This window comes from Camelus bactrianus, chromosome 32 (genome assembly GCF_048773025.1).
Source record: "Camelus bactrianus isolate YW-2024 breed Bactrian camel chromosome 32, ASM4877302v1, whole genome shotgun sequence".
Lineage (NCBI taxonomy): Eukaryota > Metazoa > Chordata > Mammalia > Artiodactyla > Camelidae > Camelus > Camelus bactrianus.
Window position 1 is genome coordinate 6,005,444 of NC_133570.1, and position 24,308 is coordinate 6,029,751.

Genomic DNA, 24,308 nt, shown 5'->3' on the forward strand with positions numbered 1-24,308 from the left:
TTCCACTAGTCCAGTTACTTCTCTGTTGTCTGTAAGGATAAGGTTGCCTGAAGGTATCACATAAACAAAATGAAACAAACTCTGCTCCAAAACGTGGTCAGCATCCACTGTCTTCTGTCTCAATCATTTATTCAACCAGTTTCTTAAGTCAGAACCCTGGCAAATAATTCATAAGCCTTTTGTCTCATTCCGCACCAACAACCCTTCAGTTATCTGTTGCTTTAATTGTATCTTTTAAATACCCTCTATTAAATATTAACTCCCCACCACTTGCCACGACCCTAATCCGAGATAACATTTTATTTCATTACAAAAATCTACTAGTCTCAGAATTTTACTTTTGTTCCATCGCCAATCCTTTTACTACTATGCAATAAGGACCATTCCATCAAGATGAAATTTTGTGGGTCACAGACACACCACCTGTTTAAGATGTTGAAATGACTTACCAATTTTTTGAGGTGGAAAAGGATCCCTAATGTGGTCTGTGAGTACTGGCCTCATGTTGCTCCACTCTGCTTTTTCGTTATACATGCCATTTCTTCATTCCCTCACAATCTCACCACCAACTTTGCTTCTCATATTTCAGTTAAAACCTCAATTCTTCAGTTCACTGACTCCCACAGAAATGTCAAATTTGTTACATATCCATAACTTACTGTTTTTATTTCATATATATATTTAATATGTTCAATACCCATCAACATCCACTTTGATCCAAGAGTGGGAGAATTAATTTTTTTCTTTCTTTTGCTAGACTAGCCTCCACGAAAACAGGAACTTCTCTATTTTGCTCACTCTTGCATCCTCAGTTCCTACAACAGTGCCTGGCACATTAAACGTGGTAAATAAATGTTAATGAATGAGTGAACAGGAGAAACCACCAAAAGCCGCAACAGACAAATCTGAAAGAATCTAATGATCAAGCTAGTTTTTCATAAGAAAAGTGAAACAAGCCGAATAAACTGAACTAGCTCTTCCAAGATCACAACGGTAGTTTGTGGCAAAACTGGAGTTCCTTACTGTCTTCTTCCTGTTTGGCACAAACACCAAGAACCTGTAATAAGCCATGCATCGTGCTCTGATTTTTCAGCCTCAGACCCCTGAACAGGGACCAACCATACTGTAACACTTTCTGATCTAGTTGGATTTTCTTCGCGTTTAAAAGGGGCCATTCCAGTATACAATGCAAACAATGAGTTAACAGTCGCTTAGAAACCACATGTCCCAGCATGCCACGCTCCCGAGCAATCTCGGAAGTGCTATGGGAGACGCCGTTGCATTCTGGGACTTGTAGTCCCACAGCCCTGGCCCGCCCCTTGTGCCGCTACGGCGGCCTACGTTTTGAGGAAACCCTACTGGGTAGCTTAGCGCAGCCAGAGCCCTAGGGAGCGGAGGCGCCCTACAACCTTCGCCCCCGGCCGGGTGGCCAGCTCCGCCTCTTCTCGTATCTTTCCCACATCCCAAAATGGCGGCGGAGGTGGATTTTGGCGACCTAGAGCTGTTTGAGGCGTTTGACCACCCAGAGGAGTCGATTCCGAAGCCCATTCACACCCACTTCAAGGACGACGACGGCGACGAGGAGGACGAGAATGGGGTCGGAGACGCGGAGCTGCGGGAGCGGCTCCGGCAGTGCGAGGAAACCATCGAGCGGCTCCGCGCCGAGAATATCCTTCCCGCTCGCTGGGCCCTGTCACCCGGGCGTGTGGTGGGTGCCGTGCCCGGGAGGGCGCGGGCGGGAGTTCCGCGAGGGGCAGAATTCAGGCTGAGAATGCAGAGTTCGGGCTGCGTGAGCTGCCCGGAGGCCTCGCAGCCGACCTCTCCCCTTCTGGGAGCCGTACCCTAGACTAGATTCTCTCCTTCCGCGCCCCCAGTCTGGGGCCGGTTTTTAGGGTTATTCCGGACCACTTCAGCTGTTTACGTTGTAGACTGTTCGTCCCTTCTCTTCCCCTCTTTGGAGTCATTATCCGATTTGATTTTTTTTGCAGCCAAGCTAAAGTTGATACAGTCATGTTATAGTCGTATATTAGGAGATACCGGATACTTAGACCTTCGCGCAGACCTGTCTTTGTGGTGGGGCAAACGTTACTGGTCCTAGGATGTAGAGTTGGGGGCCTTAAGGATTCGAGGCAAGCAAAGAGAAATTGTTCGTTGCTTGATTAACACTGGAGAATCATTTTAAAGTTCTTGCACTTTGAAATAGCTTCCGTGGTGAAGGTGTGTTGCAAAGCTTCAGGTAAAAGGCGCCGAATAAGTTTCCGTTTGGCTTTAGTTTACAGCCTTTCTAGCAAGATGTGTTCGTATGTTTTTTACATTCTTAGAGGGTTTTGTTTTTACTATACATACAGATGATTTGTTTCAGATAGTTTTCCTAGTGTAAAGACTCCTGAAAGCGGTTGGTAAATTATCGTTTAAGGTTTTCTAAGCCCTTTTCCTTTTTCATTTTATTATGGAAAATTTAAAAACACAGAAAACTTACTTTACAGTGAATATTCATCGATTCCATCCTAGATTCTTCAGTCGTTAACAGCTTGTTACACTGCGCTTACTTTATGCAATATCATGATGATTTTGACTTGGAAAATTTTCTTGAGTGGCTGAATAACGTTTTTGGTTCAGCCTGTTAGTCCCCTTTGAACTGCACGACCCTGCCTTAGAAATTTTGATGTTGGAAGGGATGAAAACAATATTTTAGTTTTAGGTCCCTGAAATAGAACAGGAGATCGGTTAAGTGTGTCATCCTCAAAATGTTTGTGAAGCTTTTAATGTTTACAACTTTGACACCAAAAGTGAGTAAATAGATGAATTTTGTGATCTTCATATTTCTGTTTAATGAGGACTTATACTCCTTAACAAGTAATAACATCAAGAACTTAAAAGAAAATTGAACATTCTGACTCGACCAAGGTATGAGATTCTTGAAATTACACCAGAGCCATCCTTTATTTTCTACAATGATACTAATTCTTAATCACAGTTTTGTTTTTTTTTGTAAAAAGAGTGTTTAGGATTTTTGTTATCTATTTGTTAAGTGTACTCTGAAGAAGTCAGCATAATGATGCTTTATTTTTAATTTGTAGGGGTAAAGTTTGAATTCTCATAACTGCATTGAACTTTGAAACTGACTGAAAATATTTGCGAAACACAATCTGGAAATTTTTGATTTAGTGGACAGAACAGGAGGGTTATCAACCCAGCTGTACCTATTCACAAACTTCTGGAAAGTTAGAATTAAGATTACAGTATTAATCTAGCTGAAGATTTATTTACACAAAGTGTGTTCATATATAGAAATAATGCAAGAGATAGCATCTTAGAAGAAGAGAAAGTAGTTGGTTTTGAAAAAAGTACAGTGAGTAAATTTGCATTCAGTCATCTGATTCATCTGATTTCAACAGAAGATTAAATGTTGATATCTCTTAATATACATTTATGTAATAGGTCACTGAATCTAAAATATTTGTTAAAATACAAATTACATGGAGTGGTATTTTAAAGCTTTCAGAATTTGGGGGTGTCATGATGCAGTTTCATGTGGACTTTTTTGTCCCTGGTACCAGCTGGGCTAACTGGCTACTTTAGTGACTGAAAGTTTGAAATTTTAGAATTTAGATGTATTTTAGAATATGTCTAAAGAATATCTTCCCTATGACATACCTTCCTTCCTCTATGTGAGCACACTTTGTGGATCTAAACTCATTTTTGGTTAATAATAGTACATATATTTAATGTAACTAAGATTTCTCAAAAATCGTAACTGTATATAAATCATATATATATATATATATATATATATATATATATATATATATATACATACAGAAATACTTTATTTAGACAAGCGCATGCTTTGTAATAGAGTTGATAACTTAAACATTAAATATTTATTTAACGGGGTTATAGTCACCTGCGTTCAAATGATTATAGCAATCATAGACTCTGCCAATTTATAAAAAGCAAGCATGAAAACGCAATATATATACGTATTAGAATTAGTGCCCTCAGTGTTATCAGACTGACAAGCATTCTACGGAAAACCAAGGAAGAAAAACATAATTTAGATAAAATTTATACTGCAGGTCTCTTGATTTAACCCTTATTTTTGAAACTTTCATGGTCAGAAGTGTCTTTATTTTTTTATCCAATAAACATTGTGGGTTTTTTTTTCTTTTTTTACTTTATATTATGAAATTTTTCAAACATACAGAAAGTGGAAAGAATAGTGCAATTAGTACCCATATTTTCATCACTTAGATTTAGCAGTTAATACTTTGCCATCTTTCCTTCTAATCCCACATACATATTTTGCCCTGAATATTTCAGCTTTTTTTTTTTTTTTTTAAAGACATACAGTACCACACCACCATTATCACACCTAGTGACCGGCATGATTTCTTTAGTAATCTTCCCAGCCGTAGTCACATTTCCCCAGCTGAATGTCTTTATTGCTAATTGCTCAACCTGGACGCCAGTCAAGGGCCATGCAATTGTATGTAGTTTTTAAAAACATGATGTATTTTTTAAAACGGAAACTTGTGCAAATTGAAACAAGTCTCTGAGCGTCTTCATATGTTAACTTTATTTTTCTGCTTGATGTGAGCAATTCCATATACAGACTGATTTATTTCCCATGCTGGACAGGTAGAGGGATTTGAGGCAGGTGTGGCAGAGTCAGAGATTTAGCTGCTCCCGATCACCGGAGGGCTGTGGAGCCTGTTTCTGGGCTGCATTCTAGGTCTGGTTTTTGCAGTTATTTGAAAGTCAAATCCGGTAACAGTATATACTTTTACATCTTGACTTTAAAATCTTAGATTTGAGATATTTAGTGTGGTGGGCTCTGCCTTCCAAAGAGAGTCTACCCATTTATTTAGAGTGTTTCAATTTCCCATATATTTCCAACCCAAACTCACTCTGATTCTTTGAGAAATATATTTTTATAACCTGCTGGTTTATCCATTTCCTCCCTCCGCTCAATTTGTAAAGAAACAGCCATTAGGTAAAGAAACTTTTTGATTGAAAACTGAAAGAGTAACTGTAGTTTTTATTTTTTGTGAAATACTTTTTTAAAATTTGTAATGTAAAGGATACCTCTGTAAAACCGTTAAAGTAGGTAAAATTTGGTGAAAACTGGAGTTCTTGGTGGTTCTTGATCTTATTTGTAAAATATTACATGATCTTTGGTACTTAAGAATTATAAAGTTTCTGTGTTTATATGTACATATGCAAGTTGTACTTTAATGTCTTCTAAGAATATGTTTTAACTTCTGTTTTAGTGGAATATTGGTGAACAATACTAAGTTAGATGGACCTTTATTACAGATTCTATTTATGAACAATAATATTTCAAAGTAAGTAACTTTCCCTTTCCTAAATATTATGAGCTGATGTATTTATGATACAATGTGTTCTATAAAGATACTGTTTTCATATGTACTTACACCACCTTTATTTTTTTACTTAAAATTTATGGAATCATGATTAAGAGCAAGGACGTTAGAGTTAAATAAACCTGAATTTGAATCTGGACCCCTCTACTTTGTACATGTATGAACCTGGACGGGTCACTGACCTTCTCTGCACATCAGTTTCCTCGGTAGAAAACAGGATACTAATAGTAACTGCCTCTCAGGGAGCTAAATGAGCACCTATAAGAGCCTAATAAATTCCTCTAATAAAAATAACCACTTCACCATAACTAATGTTAGCCGTTTCACTACCAAAATCAGGTAACTGAGTTTTCCTTGTTGGCTATCTTCAAAGCTTACCCACATGATTTTTTTTTTTTTTTTTAAATAGCAAAACAAGACCTTTTTAAGCCTTCCAGCATGCTTGGGTCCAGGATGACTCAATGCATTCCTGCAGTGCTTGCTAGAATCTTCTGAAATGGTTTGAGACCTTGACCTGTCCCTTCCTGGGAACATGGTCACAGACATTTCAGACAGTTGCTTGCCCCCTCCCGCATCACTTAATTATATTATCTTCTGTGCTAGGCAAAGTAAAGAAAGTAAAGGAACCACACAGAGAGTGTTACCTGTGTGGCAAGTCCACTGCTTCCTGTGTCTCAGCAGAGGGGGACCTGCGCCTCTGTGGGGCGGGCAGCCGGGTGGTCAGTGCAGCAGCACGGTGCTGGCCGGGCTGGCTCTGGCACTGCTGTCACCGTCACAGTCGGCCTCTAACTCAAGCTCCTGGCAGTCTTAACTTCTGCACCACTCGCCTGGGGGTTTGCCTGCAGAAATCTTAGAACGTCAGAGCTTTAAAGGGTCCTGACGGATCATCAAGTCTGTGAAGAGGAAGTTGGCTCTTGGCCCCTCCTGAGCTGAGCACTGAAGAATATTTGATGAACTTGGTTCTTGACCTGGAAGGCTGGAGAAAGTAGACCTCAGTAGTTTTTCTTGCATTTTGCTTTATCTTTTTTCCAAGTTGAATATTTATATAGGTATTTCCTCATATGTGCAGAGAGTCTCTGGGAGGAGGGTGTGGAAGAACTGAATGCGCTGATTGTGTTGCAGAAATAGGTGGCTAGGAGACAGGGTAGGAAGGGAGCTTTTCGTTATGTAACTAACCCTTTTACTTCTTTTCAATTTTGAACCATTTACATGTACTATGTATCCAAAAATTAGGTATGTAAAATTCATAAATAAAATCCATTTAGTCTTTGGTTAAATGTTTACCAGTTGTTACATGCTAGGCTCTGTTTTCAGTTATCATAATCATTTTGTTAACTTGGCAACATTGTGTATTTTTCCCCCAAGAAATAGATTCCTGAGTGTTACAGAGTCAGTGATTTGATAAACTCTGAAAAACAAAATAACAAAGTTTATACATGACATCTTCTAAAAATGCAGAAGACTTCAGTCAATTCAATGTTTTACTCTATCTGGGTTCTGACCATTTTGTCCTCTTACACAGGCAATATCATCAAGAAATAGAGGAATTTGTATCAAATTTAGTAAAAAGATTTGAGGAACAGCAGAAAAATGATGTGGAAAAGACTTCCTTTAATCTTTTGCCCCAGGTATTTCAAACTTAAGAGACTTTAAGATTAGTAGGTTATGTGTTTTCACTGCCAATTATTAGGCCACGGGGATCCTCTTGAATCAAAACCAGAATGATGGTTGAGGTTGTCTGTTCGCCCCTCATCCTTCCAGCCAGCTTCCTTCTCCGCAGTCTGACCAGAGCAGCCCTGAGGTTTTCTCCTTGATTATGGCTGCTTTTCTTAGAAAAGAGTCATATTCACACCTGGCTACACTCAAAATTAAAGGCTTTTTTTCCCCATTCCCTAACTTGCACACATGATTTAGTGCAGAAAATTAATTTCAGCCCCGGGAAAAAAATCTGTATTTCTGGGGTTTATAAAAGATGGATTCTTTTTATCTAAAATGAACAGGTTCATATACTGTCCTTTCTTTCCCTACTAGTTTAAAAAAATCAATAACCTGCCCAAAGAAGTCTGAGAAATTTCATTTAGAACATGAATTTATATAAGAAAATGAGAATTGTGATTTATGGGCTTTTTTTTTTTTTTTAAGTTAAAAATTAAGGTAAGTAGAGTCTCTCAAATAAGGATATATTGCTGTTCATACGTAGAGGCTGGAGAATGGAGTATTCTGATTAATTGATTTTTTTTAAATCACCTTTAGTTTTCACCTATCCTATACAATTTTTAAAGCTTCAAGGAACAAAAATACATTTAACCATAAAAACCGTACTGAATAGTATTTAAATTTTGATTCAAGAAGCATTTCAGAATTTTGTTGTGGCTTGAGGTCTGTAAGGGTTATGTTAAGTTACATATTTTTTAATCTTACTTGAAGATAAAGTCTTTTGTCTGTTTCAGTGTCGAAAGTTCCATAATTAATATTTATTAACATAAAAGTCATAGTGTATGCTGATACTTCAGAAGACTATCTTTTATAGCTTTTTAACTTTCCCACTTGGGAAATTTCTTTTATGAACATTCCTACCTAGCTTAATTTCTAAACTCACCCTAATTAATGACAACAATGCATTCAAAATCTTACATACCTTAATGGCATATATTGCAAAATAAAAGTGAGTGTATTCAAATTCTTAATATTAGAAATTTAAAGTTGTTAAAAGCCAGTCACCTCCTGTAACGTGTGTTTCTTTGTTTAGCCATCCAGCGTTATGCTAGAAGAGGATCATAAAGTAGAGGAATCCAGTGCCGTTAAAAGCAACAAGGAAGCTTTTAGTGTAAGTTTGGACATTTTAGTTTTGAATTCTGCAGATATGTTTCCTATCCTATGTCAGTTGAGTGGCATTTGAATGGCAAAGTGGTGCAGTCATATGTCATCAAATGATCACACATTTTGAATTTGTAATAAACAACAGTGTAGACTTCAGCCTCTAAATAGTATAGTTTGCTTACTATTTCTCGTGACTTGGGGGCATAGTAGATGTACTTTAGAGGACTTAATTTTTGTCCTGACTATCCTCTCTGTTCATTTTCAAGAACTTGGATGAAGCTATAGAAAGCATGCTTGTGGAACTTACCGATGGATGAAGCTGAGAGGGATAAATAATATAACAGGTGGCAGATCTGAAATTTTAAATGTTGACAGACTCAAATAGTAGGTGAGAAATGAAGGAAGCTTAACAGGGATGAACCTACATTTAGGCCTTTCAGTACTTATGCAAAATTCAGCAGTGTCAGTACAGTGTCGTGTGATTTTGCCACTGAAGTTTTTTTTACAGAAGATGATGCAATCCTAGATTCCGTTAAAGGAAGACTAGTTTTCATGTTTACGGAGTACTGTGTCCCACTGATAAGCCACAGTTTTAAAGACCTGGGGGTACTGGGATGATGAGGAGCCCGTGAATCTTACCGAAAAGATTTACAACTATGTACACATCTCTGCGAATGTGATGAAGGCTACTGTTTGCAAAGGTCTCGTCTTGTTACCCCATGGAGTGCCTAGTGTAGAACTAGGACTAGTGATTGGATTGAGCACAAAGGGGCACATTTCAGTTCAGCTTTTAGAAAATGGACATGCCTCTTAGAGGTGTGAAAAATGAAGCAGTCTCTCTTTTTTTTTAAGTGAATTCCGTGTTACTGGATAAAATCAAGGAAAGACCAAGATGCTATCAGGTCCCTTTAAAGAAAGATTCTTGAACTTGAACTAGATAACTTTTCACTTCCCTTCTAAACCCTTAGGTTCTGGGAGTTAAAGTGGCACCTGCCTGGAAACGGGGAATTTTGCATTTATTAATTTAGTCCTTAAACAAATATTGACTACATGCTTCTTGCTGCCAGGGACCATTCTAGGTTCCAGGGACACAGCAATGAGAGGGGGGGAAGAAAAAAAGAAAAGTCCCTGCTCTCACTGAAGTCCATCCTAGTGGGGATGGCAGTGCTCAGAAGGAAAATAACCATGGGGCATTTGGTTTGGTGGGTGAGTCATTACTGACAGCCTCTCTGAGCCAAGACCTGAGAAAATTGAGGAAGCGAGCTGTGCTGCGGGTGGAGTGGAATGTGGAGGGCGCTTGGGGCAGCGAGGACAGTGAGTGGGAAGCCCGAGGCAGAAGCAGACCCGCTGCTCACTGTGGGGCCGGGGCTGCCCTGAGCTCATTACAGATACCGCCCCGGAAGGTGCTGGCCTTCTCAGTGTACAGATGAGGAAGCAGACGGAGAACACTGAATAGCTTGCCGTGGTCCCTTCGCTAGTAAGTGGCAGAGCCAGGGCTTGAATCCAGGTTTCTGACTCCAGAATGTATCATCTGAATCCATATGACTCGCTGTCGGCCACAGTGAGGACTTTGGGTTTTACGCTGAGTGAGATGAGAAGCCACTGTGGAGGGGGTTAAGTAGAAATGTGACCTGATGCAGCTTGGATTTTTAAAAGAACTAGCTTCTCTGTGGAGAGGAGTCCATAGCTGGTTACATGTGGAGGCTGGAAACAGATGAGGAAGTTATTATATTCCTCAGGTGAGAGACGATGGCGGCTTAGGCTGCAGCAGTCGTGATGGCAGTGGAGGTGGTGAGAACCCGGATGTACTTGAGAAGCAGAACTCAGTAAACGTGTTGATGAGTTGGATGCAGAGTATGAGAGAGAATGATCAGAATGACGGGGGAGTTTTTGTTTTGTTTTGTTTCATCAGTCAAGGGTGATAGATTCAAGTCATCATTGTGCAACAGAATGAATGACAGGTGTTGGTCTGAGCTACTGGAGGGTATCATTGCCTTCTCTGCGATGGGAAAGGCTGGCGGGAGGAGCAGCTTTGGAGGGGTGGAGCCTTAGATCGGTGAGTTTGAGATGCCACTTCCTGTCCAGGGAGGGCTGTCCAGTCAGCACTTGCAGGTACAGGATTGGAGTTTAGGAAGGGTCAGAGCTGGGCTTTGAGGGTTGTCAGCATAGAAATTATATTTCCACCCACGAGTCTGGATGAGTCCCCTCAGGAGTGAAGGTGGGGGGAGGCCTAAGGACTGAGCCTTACAGAGAATGGAGAGATGAGAAGGCTCTCGCAGAGAAGACTGAGGATGACTGATCAGCAAGGAAGGAGGAGGATGGAGAGAATGGTGTCCTGGGAGCCAAAAGAAGAAGGGGTTTCTAGAAGAAAGGAGGAATCAGCTGTGTTAGTCGTTGCTAATAGGCTGAGCTGCAGACTGGGAACTGTCCACTGAACTTGGCCATGTGGGGTAAGCCCTGGTCACACAGCTCAGGGCAGCGCGAAGACCAGAAAGAAGCCTTGCTGGAGATGTTCCAGAGAGAATGGCAGTGTCATTTAAAAAAAAAAAAAGTGGGGCAACTATTCTAGATTAAAAGTGGCTCAAAAGAGAGTTAACATGAATGGCAGTGTGTGAAGCTTAATCAAATGCTGGCTTACAGGGGAAAAAGCTGTACAAGACATTTTGGGGACAATTGGAAACTCAATATAGCTTGGATATAGATGATATTAAGGAGTTACAGATTTTCTTAGGTGTGACAATGGTATCGTGATTTGTAGGAGAATGTTCTTATTCTTCGAAGGCTCATGGTGAAGTATTTAGGGGTGAAGTGTCATGAAAAGAGTCCATAGCTGGTTATGTTTGGAAGCTGGAACCCGGGCAGGAAGTTATTGCATTAATCTCAAGCAGGAGAAGATAACGGCTTAGACCAAGATGATGGTGGTGACTTAACTTTTTAAAAAAGGCTCAGTAAATTGTGTGTGTGTGTGTGTGTGTGTGTGTGTAGAGAGAGAGATGTGCACACAGAAACGGCAATTGGTGTTGAATTGTTGAATCTAGATGGAAGAGTACACGGGTGTTCCTTGTACCATTTTTTCCAACTTTTCTGTAGGAAATTTTTCCAAAAAATTGGAAGGAAAGGAAAAGAGTGATTGGGAGGAAAGGAAATGGAAACAATAAGTATGTAAATATAGACAACCTTCTGAGGATCTTGCTGCAAAAGGAAGCAAAGACATGAGGAATTGGAGGGAAAAACAAGAGCTGTTGACAAGCTTTTGTTTTTTAACTGGAGAGAGTGCGGCTGACAGTAATGGTCCAATAGAGAGGAGAAAGCCAGTAATTAGGAGACAGGGGAACTCAGTGATGGAGATTTTACTTACACGTCAGAATCTGGCTCCTTTAACTAGGGAGTTGATTATTATTTCTAATAATTTCATCCAGGAATAGATTGTTAAAACAATTAATCATAGTCTTACATTATTTAATGTCTTTTTTTTTTCTGCTTAAATAGCAATATTTTTTGACTTGTTTTCTGCAGGTTGTAGGAAGTGTCCTGTATTTTACTAATTTTTGCCTTGATAAATTGGGGCAACCGCTACTAAATGAAAACCCTCAGCTTACGGAAGGATGGGAAATACCCAAGTATCCTACATAGTGAATGAAGATCTTTATGCATCTTGCCATTAAGTTCACCTTTAAAAAAAAACCAAATTTTGCAGACTATGATAACTATTCCTTAATAAAACTCACTAAAGGTACCAGCAAGTCTTCAGCCACATTGTTTCTCTAGAAGGGCAAGAAATACAAGTAAAGGCAAAAAGGTTTGTGTGGGGAGTCGTTTTTGTTTTCTTCTTCTTTTTTTTTTTTTTCTTTAACAAAAACCATAAGCTCTTGTAGCTTGAAAAGTTAATATTCTTTACTGCTGGTTTACTAGAAATAAATTACAGGTTAAACGAGAATTTCAATATATAGACATGTGTTAAGTGTTTAAATCGACCGTATTGGAATTCATTGGCTCACGCCTGATGTGCCTGGGTGGGTGGAAAGGTGTAATTGCTGCTGTCAGTTTGATTGCTGTCTTGTAACCATCTGCCCCTTTCCAAGTGACCTAAAGGAAATTTGATAATCTGTTTGCCTCAGTTCTTCCGTTATTAACTACGGACAAAACTCAGAGGTAACACATCAGTCGAGAACTTAAGGGTTTTTGGTTAAAAGACGTGGTTAAAAGCACTGCTTGTTTAAATCGCTAAGCACAGGAGGTGACTAATGTCACTGCAGACATCAGTAATTTGTGATCTACGTGCTTTCTTGTCTCTCGTACACTTTGCTGTCACACAGTTTTATTGATTTGCTTTTATGTTTCTATTTACATTATGAAAATCTTTGTTTTTTTGACCAAATAGGCCAAAGCCTCACTGTTTCAATTGTGGTTCTGAAGAGCATCAAATGAAAGATTGCCCAATGGTAAATTTTTCTCATATAAAAAAAATGTCTTTGAACCAGAGCTTTCTAATATTTCGAGCAGATCTGTGGCATTGTGTGATCTGAGAAACTTCCTGTCTTACTTTTCCTGTAGTCCTTGATTTTGAAATCTTTTCAGATTTGCACATAAGTTTTACAACACTGGATTTTAAAAAAATAGTAATTTATTACAGTGCTCTGTATTTGAGATGAATGAAACATTATTAGAGTTCATTTTTAGATACCTTGTTTTAAAAACTTGATTTTATGTTATAATAGCACTGAGGTAATAAAGGACTGCTTCTCTTCCTTGCTTATTTTTCTAAAATACCCACTCTCTTTTATGCTTGTTCTTTATACATTAAAACTGAAATAATCTATTTACTTGACTTAGACAAAGTGCTTGTATTTTTTTTTTTGATTTCTGAAATATTTCTAAACTGCTTGATACCATTCTTTCCAAACTCATGACTGTTTAGCCTCGGAATGCTGCTCGAATAAGTGAAAAGAGAAAAGAGTACTTGGATGCCTGTGGTGAGACAAACAATCAGAATTTTCAGCAGCGGTACCATGCAGAAGAAGTAGAAGAAAGATTTGGAAGATTCAAGCCAGGAGTTATTAGGTACCTCCGTCGCTTTACCATAGAATGTCATTTCTGTTTCCCCCAGAACATATTTGGAACCTTGCGTGTATCTTCAGGGTAATAATCAGGTTGCAAGTGTTCGCTAGCACGGCTCTAGGTAATGTACACCAGTTCATCCAGAAACGTTTATTGAAATTTTAGCTCTCGGATGGATATGCACCATGCCACTTGCTGTGTGGTAATAAGACACAGAATTGTTTTAAAATATCAGAACAGTATGTGTTTTCATCCAAACAGGAATACAGTACTTTTTCTTCCTCTTTTATTTTTACTTAGCGAGGAACTCCAGGATGCACTGGGTGTGACGGACAAGAGTCTTCCACCTTTTATATATCGAATGCGCCAGCTGGGGTACCCGCCAGGATGGCTCAAAGAGGCCGAACTAGAGAATTCAGGGCTTGCACTCTATGATGGAAAAGGTATAGTATGTTCAGTTAGATAAGTCATCTTAAGTGTTATCTTTTTTTTTTTTTTAATCAATAAAACATGATGGAGATGGCTGGCTTGTTTGCTGTGTGCTGAGTTAACTAGAAAATACCATGATGGTGTTTCCTTTGTTTTGCAAGGAAGGAACTGAAACTTCCCTGGGAATTGTCAGATGGTTATCTGGACTTGCTCAATGACTACCTAGGCTGCAGTATTAGCTCTCCAACTAGTCCTCATAAGCTCTTGCCTTTCTCAGTAATCGTAACAGAAATGCATCCGTCTCTGCCAGGAAACCTATAAAGTTTAGAATACATAAACCCTCTTATACTCTCCAACTTCTCTTAGGTATTTACTCTAGAAAAATATTCGTATTTGTGCACAAGGAAATTTATGTATATAAAGATGCTTTTTAGCATTGAATCTGATAGTGAAAAATTAAAAACAACATTGAGGCCCTGAAGGAGAATGGTTAGGTAAACGATGGTAGATCTGGGCTGTGAAATCCCGGCAACATTTAAAGAGTGGCGTGACTCTGTGTGAGCTAACATGGAAAATCCCTGTGCAGTGCTGTGTGTAAAAAGGCAAGTTTCTGGGTGACTTATGTATTATGATACCATTGATCTTAAATTTAAAAAAGAAAAACCCACAAGGGTGAAAGAATGCTCTGTGTTTCTTATGAGGAATTACGTTTGCAAAAAGTATTTTTAAAAGATCTTAACCAAGAACGATCTAGATTTTAGGGTTTAGATTCACAGAGGCCTTCCCTGACCACCTTATCTAAACATGCCTCTCCCGCGTTCACCCACCTGCCCTGCCGGTCTTTACCACTGCACTGTTTGTTTTTCTTCACACCACATCACAATTTGTATATATTTATTTGTCATGTAGCAGTGTCTGGCATGTGGTAGATAATAAAAGTTTTAACCAATATACAGCAAACTCAGTGGTGGTCATCCCTGAGGAGGAAAACAGGATTGGGCTTCAGATTTTAGTTTTATCTCTAATGCTCTAGATTCTAAAAAAATGAAAGTGATTCTAAATATTACTTAGGTAATTAAACATATTTTAAACATTTTCTAAGCCCCTCCTTCTCCAATAGTACCAAAGACTACTGAGCACAGGCTTTTTAATACATCCCCGGGTCCTGCCGCCATGCACGTTAGTGTTGCTCGTGCCACTCTCTGTAAGGGCTTGCCTTCCTGTTGTTTGTTTCTCTCTCTTTTTTTCCCTCTCTCTGTACTTTGATTTGTTTCAATAGGGATTCTTTGGACAAAAGACTGTGGATGATTGAAAAATCTCTTAAATCTCTCTTTCACCTAAAAGTTCCCTTTCTGGATTTTAACAAAACCGTGTATTTTGTTCTTTCGCGTGTTTGGGATTTTGCTGATGCGGCCCCGTGGGGTTATTCTAGCATGTTTCTGTGTCCCTCTGTTTCCTGAGGATTGTGGTGGAATCAGTCGTTGGTAATCATTGTCTGTACCTATTAATTAACCACGGGCGGCACAACAGTTATATTCTCATTCTTTCATTACTTCTTGGCTCATTGTCCCGATTACTTATATAAAGAGAAGCATCTCATAAACGACTCGGTTACCTTAAGTATAGAGACATTGTGGGACTAGCAAAATGATGTTCGATTTATTTAGTACTTTTCAAAATAACGAAACAGTTCCCAAGGATCCTTCAAAGACTACTCTCATCTGTAAAGAGGTTTTAATAGTATGCACCTCTTAGGGTTGTTATGAAGATTGAGTGAACGAATACTTATAAACTGTTTAAATCACTCTCTGAAAAGAAAACACTGGTGCATAGTAAGCATACGTAAATGTTTATTAAATCAAAGCATTGGGGGAGAGCATTCGGGAAGTCATAAGGTGAGTACAAAATAGACTCTCAGGCAACTCACAGAAGAATCAAAGTTTCCAAGATTTTAAATATTTATTTTTATCAAAGTGGTATGTACACATTATTTTAAAAATTTTAATCTAATGATTTAGACAAATTATAATGAAAGCCATTCTCAGAATAATTCTGTGGCCATGAGTATAAGCACTTGCCAGGTCTGCTTTTGGTCTGGAGAGGGATTTACATGGGCATCTCGCAATGTCAGCCTTTTTGATGGTCTGTGATAGATGGTGCTGATGGAGAGACAGAAGCTGGAGAGGTACAGCAAAACAGAAGTGTCACTTACGATCTCTCGAAATTGGTAAACTACCCAGGTTTTAATATATCCACTCCCAGAGGAATTCCAGATGTAAGTATATTGGCTTTTTATTCTTCTGGGATGTGACATTATTTATGTAGATTGTTCAAAATGTTAGCTTATGTGGCAGTTACTATCACATAAAGAAGTAAATGTGTTACTTTTGTGGTTCACTTTTTAATTTCTTTTATGTTGACTAGAATGTTAAGTGAACTCTTGTATTCATCAAAAATTTAAGAAAACAAAACAAAACACCATTTTTTCTGATTTTGTGTCCTAAGAAAAGGAACTAAAATAAAATGGTTAAATGCTGTAAATCTGAAACTATTCTACATTTAAAAGATTATTTTTAAAAATATAGGATGGTTTGAGGCAGTACTGTAAGTTTTACAGAATTACTTGGGAAGTAAATTTCTGCCTTTAATAAATCTAAGAATACTGTAACTCTTTTTCCTACTTTCCGCCCTCCTCTCCAAGTAAAAATTTTCCTATACAAGGAAGTTTTTCTACATTTAATCTTTTCCAACTTATATCTTATGTTTCAGGGTTCAGCAACTAACTATAGTAGTGGTGGTGATATTTTAATTTAAAAATGTATTCTAGAGGGGGGAGGGCACAGCTCAGTGGTAGAGCACATGCCTAGCATGCATGAGGTCCTGGGTTCAATCCCCAATGCCTCTAGTAAGAAAGAAATAAATAAACCCGATTACCTCCTCCTGCCGACAAAATTTTAAAAATAAAATATAAATAAAAATTTTTTTTAATTAAAAAAAAAATGCATCCTAGTTTTTAAGGACTGGGCAGTAGAGTAACAGCCAAAGGACTGGACTTAAAGAGTCTAGTGAACAGATAGGAAGACAAGTGTATAATTAATTCAGGGCTAAATCGCACGGTACAGACCATCAGTGCCTCTGGAAGTGGGTCCAAGTACCAGCCTACGTCAGAATCCCTTGGGGCGCTTGCTAGAAGTGCACATTCTTGACCCCCACTCCCACCCCAGACTTAACTGACTCAGTCCCTGGAATCTGGAGGCTTCAGAAGAGCCCAGCGTGATTGTCACTGAGAACCACTGTCGAGTGTGGGATTAGCGATGAGAGAGAAACGAGTGATGTTGAGCCTCTAAGATTAGTACTTAGTTTGGAAAGGGAAAGGACAGAAGGTGGAAAACTCAGCGTGAGTGAGTGAGTGAGTTGGGAGGAAGGGGCAGCGAACAGTCACGTGGGCAGGTCTAGTGCGTGTCAGGGGCGGGGTGGAGGCCAGCCAGCCGGATGAGAGCCGTGACATCACTACCTGTAACTTGTAGTAGGTAGAACCGTCTTGGGCAAGTGATTTGTCAGTTATTCTCCTGGTATTCAGTCCTGATCATTCTGCAGCCAGAGTTGGTTTTTTGGTTTTTTTTTCCTTCAGTGTACCATTATTTTCATTATTTCCCCCCAAAAGGAAAAGGCACATATGAAGCAGAAATGTAGTTTGAGACCTCCACTTTACCTCCTGTGAGCAAAATCTCAAGGCGTGGCATTTTTTGAGAGGCATACTTACTTTTCCCTTCTCTTTGCATCATTAGGAATGGAGGATGTTTGGTTCCATACCAATGCAGGCATGCCAGCAGAAGGACGTGTTTGCCAATTACCTAACTTCTAACTTCCAAGCGGTAAATAGATTTTGAGTGTGGTTTATAAAAATGTATTGCTTATATCTGTGGGATTTTGTAACTCATTAGGGTCTTGTTGCCTTGTCTTGCTTTGTTATATAAAGCTCTCTGTGTTTTCTGATGACGCCAAAAGGAAAAGGTGGCTACATTCACCAGTTACTTGGACTTAGCTCCAGATTGATTTTCTGTGTCATATTTAAACAGAGGGCTGGAGTTTAATTCTTTGTCTACCTCGCCTCCCTTGTGTTTGGTTTGGTCCTCCATTAGCCGAGCATGCGGTCCAGCATCAAGAGGTGTGGGTCTCGGTCCAGCCCTGGCAGCCCGAAGAAGCAGAAGAGGGAAGGCAGCCTGGCAGCCTCGCCCGCCGACATGGAGCTCGACTCGGGTAGGTTTCGGGCCATGGTTTTGATTTCCTTGAGAAGGTGGGATGAATTTGTGTGCTCCTGAGTTCCCTAAAAGAAAGAGGAAGCTCTTTATGCACACTGTAAACACTGACTAAATAGTAAATCTTTTATTTTGTCCTTGATGTCAGAGCATCCCCACTGCTACCGATGAGAGCGGAGTTGAAGCGCTCAGAGCTTGGGGTGAGAGCCGCTGAGTTAGACAGACTGCATCCAGTCCCAGCGGCCCTGGGCCCGGCCTGGCCGCCTGATGGGGCAGTGCTTTGAGACAGGCAGAGGGGAGTGTTCCTTTGTCAGCTCGCCCCTGAGAGGAAGACAGGCAGAGCCGAGCCAAGCTTCTCAGTTATTTTTCTCACCTGTGTCAGCCCAGTAGGTCCCTCCCTTCTCCGGGAAAGAGAGACCACTAGGAAAATCTGTCCTCTTGGGTGGAACTCCATCAGGCATAGTATAAATGCTGGTGACTTGTGTGGTCAGCTCACTCCCAAGAACAAGAAACACTGAGCTGGTCTAATTGTTATTTTCCTGTGGAAACTGTTATTAAAAACAAATAATGTGTTATAAGCGAGATGGATTCCACGTCGGCTTGAAATTGTGAACTGTAATTACCTGAGTGTCTTTTTCCCATTTAGTAGTCTTGCGTGAATAGTGTTGGTTGTGATGTCTTGTGCAAATGAAACTCGGGTTAAGCTTTGGTTATGGTTTATTCCTCAAAGCATACAATATATATATTGTCAGATAATTCACTAACTTTGCATTCTCTTCTCCCTGCCACCTGCTCCTCTTCCTCTTCTGTGCTGTTGGTCCTGGTTAACAGTGTTCCCGTGGCTCCACAGACAGAGAAGTTCCATTTGCCCGCAACCCCATTCAACCTTAATCCCAGGTTTCCCTGTCTAGCCAGTTAACACCGTCCTAGCACTGTCTCAGGAACTGCCTCTCAGTTCAGACTATTCCCTCTCTCCTGATCGCTCCTGGTGCCCTTATAACTCATTTTTTTTAATCCTTCCCTTCAGCTTTTTTACCCATTCTTTGCTCTCCCAGTTGAGTTAACTTCTTAAAATCTAAGTGATAGTGTATAAATCTCCTCCAAGATCTTATTGCCTGTACAACAGAATTCAGACCAGTTTTGCATAGCCTTTAAGGTTCCACGTTGTTTAGTTGAATTTTCCAAAATTTTTAAACACACAGTATGTTTCAGACTCCTCTACTAGACCCTGAGGGCAGGAAGGTTATTAAGACACAACTGCTGCCCTGTCTGTCACCTAGGGTTGCAGACATGTAAACAGCATTTTAATGTCAGTGCGGTGGCCTGCAGGGATGCGCAGAGGTTAGTATTACAGAGCTGGTTACCAACTGTAAAGGGGGCACAAAGGAAAACTGAGCAGCCGTGCTGGGTGAAGTCATAGCCTCTTCCCACGATGACTAGGAGCTGCATCCTGGGGGGTGAATTCAGAGATTTACCAGGGAGAGGAGCAGGGTTAGGGCACTTGAGACGGTGGGAATTGGAAATGCATGAACCACCACAGCGCATTGGTCCAGCAACAGCGTGGCCGCTGGGGCTGTTTAAACCAGGCAGTGAGACGTGACCCGGGGGATTAGGCAGATGCTTGGTTGCAGAGAGCCTCAGAAGGCTTGGAGGAGATGGGACTTCTTCCTGTAGGTGATGAGAGGGCGCTAAAGGGTTTCTAAATGAGATGGAAAGGTTCCTAGGGCCAGATTTGTGTTTTAGAAAGATTACAAGTTTGGAGGATGGATATAAGGGAAATGAGTCCAGAGGCAGGAACGACTCATACTCCTGGCAACCAGTAATGGGCCCAAAAGAACACAGCAGCTCTGACAGGCTGCAGGCAAGGGCGGGCCCCAGGGAGCCGGGAGCCGGTGTGGGCAGAAGGAGAAGGCGGACTCTCCGATGATGGGCAGGCTTCAGTTTGGGAGGTTTCAGCCAGATGCCACTGGTGGCGCTGTCAATGAGCACAGCAGATAGGAGAAGAGTGCAGATTTTAGGGAAAGATCCTTTTTTTGGACAGGTCGGCTCTGTTGTGTCTTGGGAACACACAGGGAGCAATGACCAGTGCCCAGGAAGCTGCCTGGACCTGACCGAGTTGAGGCGCACAGTCTAGGCTGGAGGTGCAGAAGCGGGAAGTAAGCCAGGGAGTTTCCTGCCCCGTCTCCTCAGCTTCGTCTCCTTCAGCCTCCGCTTACTCAGTAGTCGAGGCAGCTGACTCTCCAGCCAGATGTCCTACTGTGCTCACGTTTTCCCTCGGTTCCGGCGATCCTGACCACTCCCCCTGTAGGTGGTGGTTTCAGGTGGGTGGAGGACCTTAAGTGATTGTTGTGGCATCTGAGGATCCACTCTTCCCCTCTTGGGCCAGTTATTTCGGCCATTGAATCTCTGGATTCACCTGAGTTCCAATAATAAACGCTAGTAAAATCAAATGCTAGGTGAGAACTTAGTGTCTCATCGTCCTTGTTTCAGATGCGGAGGTCCCACACGGTTCCCTGAGCAGCGGAGCTTTTCAGTTTCAGCCCCCACTGCCCCCTGGCACTCCTCCCCCGCTCCCCCAGGGCACCCCTCCGGCCACCTTCACTCCTCCGCTCCCCAAGGGCACCCCGCCGCTGACTCCCAGTGACTCACCCCAGGCGCGAGCGGCATCTGTGCCCATGGACGAGGATGCTCTGACGCTGGAGGAACTGGAAGAACAGCAGAGGCGGATATGGGCGGCCCTGGAGCAGGCCGAGAGCGCCAACAGTGATTCTGATGTCCCCGTCGACACACCTGTGACTGGTAATTCGGTCGCTTCTTCACCTTGTCCAAACGAGCCAGACCTCCCCGTCCCGGAGGGAAAAACATCTGAGAAGCAGGTGCCAGATGAGGCTGAGGTACCAGACACTTGTTCAAAACAATCCGAAGCGGAACCATCCTCCAGTCCGGATCCTGAGGCTGCCTCGCCCGGTCAGAAGGAAAAGGAAGAGTTTGCTCAGGCGGACGCCAAAGATGCTCCTCTGGACAACGGCCGCGTGGAGTCGCCATCACAGGAGTCCCCCTGTGATGTCAGGAACGGAGGCAGCAGCCAGAAGCCCCTTCACAGGGACATCAGCCCCCCAACAGCCACTAAAACCCATAGTCCTGTCCCCGACATGAGCAAGTTTGCAACCGGGATAACACCATTCGAATTCGAGAATATGGCGGAATCTACCGGAATGTACCTCAGGATAAGAAGCTTGTTAAAGAACTCGCCCCGAAGCCAGCAGAGAAACAAGAAGGCTCCTGAATAACTGCCTCATGTAGCACCCAGAGCTGTTTATCTGTACCTGTGCGTTCTGTGAATTAGTACAACTAAGTGGACAGATGAAACTGTCTTCCGACTTGTCCCTCCCACGTTTCAAACTCTAGCCACGGCTTATTTGTGGCCTTAAGTCAGGCCTATTTTAAAGGATGGAAAGACTGGGCTGGCTGGTTTCCTCTGTTTTATTCTCACGGATAGAAACTCTTGGGGGGTGGATGTCACACGAGCTGGCTTAGAGATAGTTTATTAAGTTTACACTATTTTTGGATTGTGAGCGTCCGTCAAGCGTGATGGTTTTTATCTGTCTTTTGTACCTTGTTTTTCCCTTTCTACATTTTGCTAATTATCCTGTATGTAAGTTTAGTATATCACTTTTTAAAAGAAAAAAATTCTAACCATTTTAAATTCAGATTTCAACTCCGACAACCAAATGAGAAAAATCAGGGATGAGCAGCTTTATCCCATTTGGGGTATTTTTGTAAGTGATTTATTTACATGCATCAATTTTAATAACACTTTTACTTTTTTGTAACTGCGTTCTTCATATAAGCTTGCAATACAGGTATGGTCATCTTTGTGTACGAAGGTTTAATAAATTAGTTTTCATACGCGTAATTTAAGACTTTGAATACAAAGAAATGATTCGCAGTTAAATTGGTATATGCAACCTTGTAAGTTCGGAATTAAATTATGTGGTCACAAAGGAACTATAAGAAATTGCAGATTTGGGTATTTTCACTGGATTTCAGCCTTAAAAATAGAAACAGCAGAACCTTTTAAAGTAATTACTTTGAAAAAAAATAAATGGATGGCAGCTAGCCTTTATACAAAAATAATTTTCTAGATTTAAATCCCGTGGTAATGCGTAGTTAAAAAGTAGACATAAACAAATTGTGTTCAATTGTCAGATACATAAGATAGAGCTGAAACTATGTTTTTTGTCTTTATGTGGAATGCTGTTACATCTCTACAGAGGAGGCCAATGAAAATAAACATTTAGATAATCTTAAATTACTCTTAGGTAGTGTTATTTTGCTCGGAGGCCAGCAGAGGGAGCAAAATTTAGTCATTCCCGATTTAGTCTTCATTTGGGGAACCTGAGTAACCAAATTTACTGTTCTATAAACAGTAAAAGAAAAGGAAAATTACATGAAAAGAGGAAATTTATTTTCGAGGCCCTCACAGGACATGCTAGAAATTGAATAAAATGTTTAATACTTGTGGCTTTTTTCTCCGAGATGAGGTCCATAATAAAACATCCTTCACAGTAGTTTGCATAAGTGCATTTACATCCATTACCTCACTGAGCGTTTCTGTCAGGTAAATGTGTTATCTCCACACTATGTATGTAACATAAGGAGACGTAAACAGCATAGAGAGGTTAAAGGGACATGTCGCATTCACGAAGTGGTTACTGAGTGGCCAGTCCAACTAAAGACTTGACTGTTCTCTAAACCATAGAAGCAGTGGTTTCAGTGCCCCTTTAAGCATTGCATTCCACAGAGTCCTCTTTGAACACCAGAGATACCTCACGTTCTCTCTAGCGTATGCCACAGGCGATCACGTTGAAGTTCTTTGTGTGTTACCCCGTTGTCACGATCACCATATTAGGTAGGTGTCGTTAACTTCATTTTTATAGGAAACACCTAAGACACACAGAGGGGAAGTAATCTAGTGACCTAAATCCAGATCACTGGCCAGTGTCCAAGCTCTTAACCATTTTGCCTCTTTTTTTTTGCCTCCCTGTTGAAGCTCTTACAAAAGCACTGATTCTCAAGAAGTTGGTTCCTTTTTCTTGATTTATTCAATTACATACTGAGGGCACACGTGTATTGATTTGTTCTACGTGCTTTGGGGCCTTAGAAAAAGAAAATGACAGAATCTGCTTTAAGGAGCTTTGTGGGAGAAAGTAGACGGATCCCTCTTAATCAGGAGATTCGCCAAGTGGTCTTGTGCAAAGGGCAAGGGAGCTGGGCCATACGAGCTGGTGCGCGAAGCCCCTAGGAGTGCTGGCTTCAAACTCACGGGGCCAGGGCTTTCAGCATTCACTTGGAGGGCATTTGAAGACTTCTGGAAAGAACCTTTGAGCTAATCTTTAAGGGGTAGAATTCCCATAGACAAAATGAGCCTTGGAAGGTACAGGAAATGGCAGGAGTTAAACAAGCAGGGACACTCAAGAAATGTAAGATGGTAGGAAAAAAAGACGTAAAGGGTTTGCTTATTCACTGATGCTCTGAACTCTTGGCTGCTTTGCTTTAGGGTCTGAATCTTATTTAAGGAAAGGGATCTGCTATAGATCTTCCAATGAAAAGTGACCTCACCCAAGTGGTATTTTAGGAAGAGAAATCCTAACGCAGAATTCAGAATAATTTGAGGGGAGACACTTTACGGAAGGGAGCCCAGAAAAATGGGAAGTAGTTGCTTTAAGAAGGTGCCCCATTTTTAAAATGTATTCTGTCGGGCGTATTTGAGTGTTAAGAAGAGTGCTGGGTGGAGGACTGTGTTACTGTTTGGACTTGTCCACGCTGTGACAGGTCTCCAGGTGTGGGGAGGTGAGATCATAGCCAAACCCTTGTACTTCAGGACGGACTTGGAGCAGGGTGGGGACCCGTTTCTAATCTTTGCCTGGGGTTCAGAGGAATTTGAATTGTCATGCAGGTTGCTAAAACAAGTCCAGCTCTTTGTCATCTCCTTGAGCAGGTAAGTGGAAAGAGGGCACCGTCCTTACTAAAATACCAAATGACTGATTTCTTTTTTTTTTCGAAAGGTTGCATGTCCTTAAGTGGTCAGAAATAGTCTACTTTCTACCAACCAGAAGCTTGCTGCTAGTTCTGTCCTTCAGCTCAGCTGGAATCATTTTGCCCTTCTGTCTCCTACTTTGTAGACTGTCATTAGCACACACAACCAACAAAGGTGTTGTAACGATTGTGTATTTGTAAGGCATGACTCAGTTCCTAAGAAATCATGTGCACACAGCCTGTGTTTTTTGTCAACATACAGGAAAGTTATTTTCCCTTCGACTTAATATATCCATTTCATTTCCTGGTATAAAGC

General features: G+C 41.0%; 1 protein-coding gene and 1 non-coding gene across 6 annotated transcripts; both read left to right on the top strand.

Annotated features, from left to right (window-relative positions):
- Positions 1-1,352: 1,352 nt before the first annotated feature.
- On the top strand, positions 1,353-22,268 carry ZCCHC8 (zinc finger CCHC-type containing 8). 5 transcript variants are annotated; one of them, XM_010969690.3, is made up of 14 exons: positions 1,353-1,667; positions 2,865-2,907; positions 5,274-5,348; positions 6,910-7,015; positions 8,137-8,214; positions 11,724-11,827; positions 11,941-12,006; positions 12,589-12,649; positions 13,126-13,268; positions 13,566-13,708; positions 15,848-15,969; positions 17,483-17,569; positions 17,837-17,954; positions 20,444-22,268. In XM_010969690.3, exons 1-14 carry the CDS (start codon positions 1,469-1,471, stop codon positions 21,241-21,243), a joined length of 2,145 nt encoding a protein of 714 aa, XP_010967992.1. In that variant the 5' UTR covers positions 1,353-1,468; the 3' UTR covers positions 21,244-22,268. The 5 variants fall into 5 exon arrangements, with proteins under 5 accessions (XP_010967992.1, XP_074212729.1, XP_045362340.1 ...); XM_074356628.1 differs by having other exon boundaries at positions 1,443-1,666; positions 2,869-2,907; XM_045506384.2 differs by lacking the exons at positions 1,353-1,667; positions 6,910-7,015.
- Positions 5,810-5,944, top strand: LOC141575820 (small nucleolar RNA SNORA9). Its single transcript, XR_012503724.1, has one exon. It is a non-coding gene; the product is annotated as a small nucleolar RNA SNORA9 (small nucleolar RNA).
- Positions 22,269-24,308: the final 2,040 nt, after the last annotated feature.

Excerpts from the sequence above, each read along its gene's own strand:
- ZCCHC8 (XM_010969690.3), top strand. The coding sequence starts at position 1,469 with ATGGCGGCGGAGGTGGATTTTGGCGACCTAGAGCTGTTTGAGGCGTTT. Across the intron at positions 12,650-13,125 it reads AAATGAAAGATTGCCCAATG|CCTCGGAATGCTGCTCGAAT; the intron begins GTAAATTTTTCT and ends ATGACTGTTTAG. Across the intron at positions 13,269-13,565 it reads TTCAAGCCAGGAGTTATTAG|CGAGGAACTCCAGGATGCAC; the intron begins GTACCTCCGTCG and ends ATTTTTACTTAG.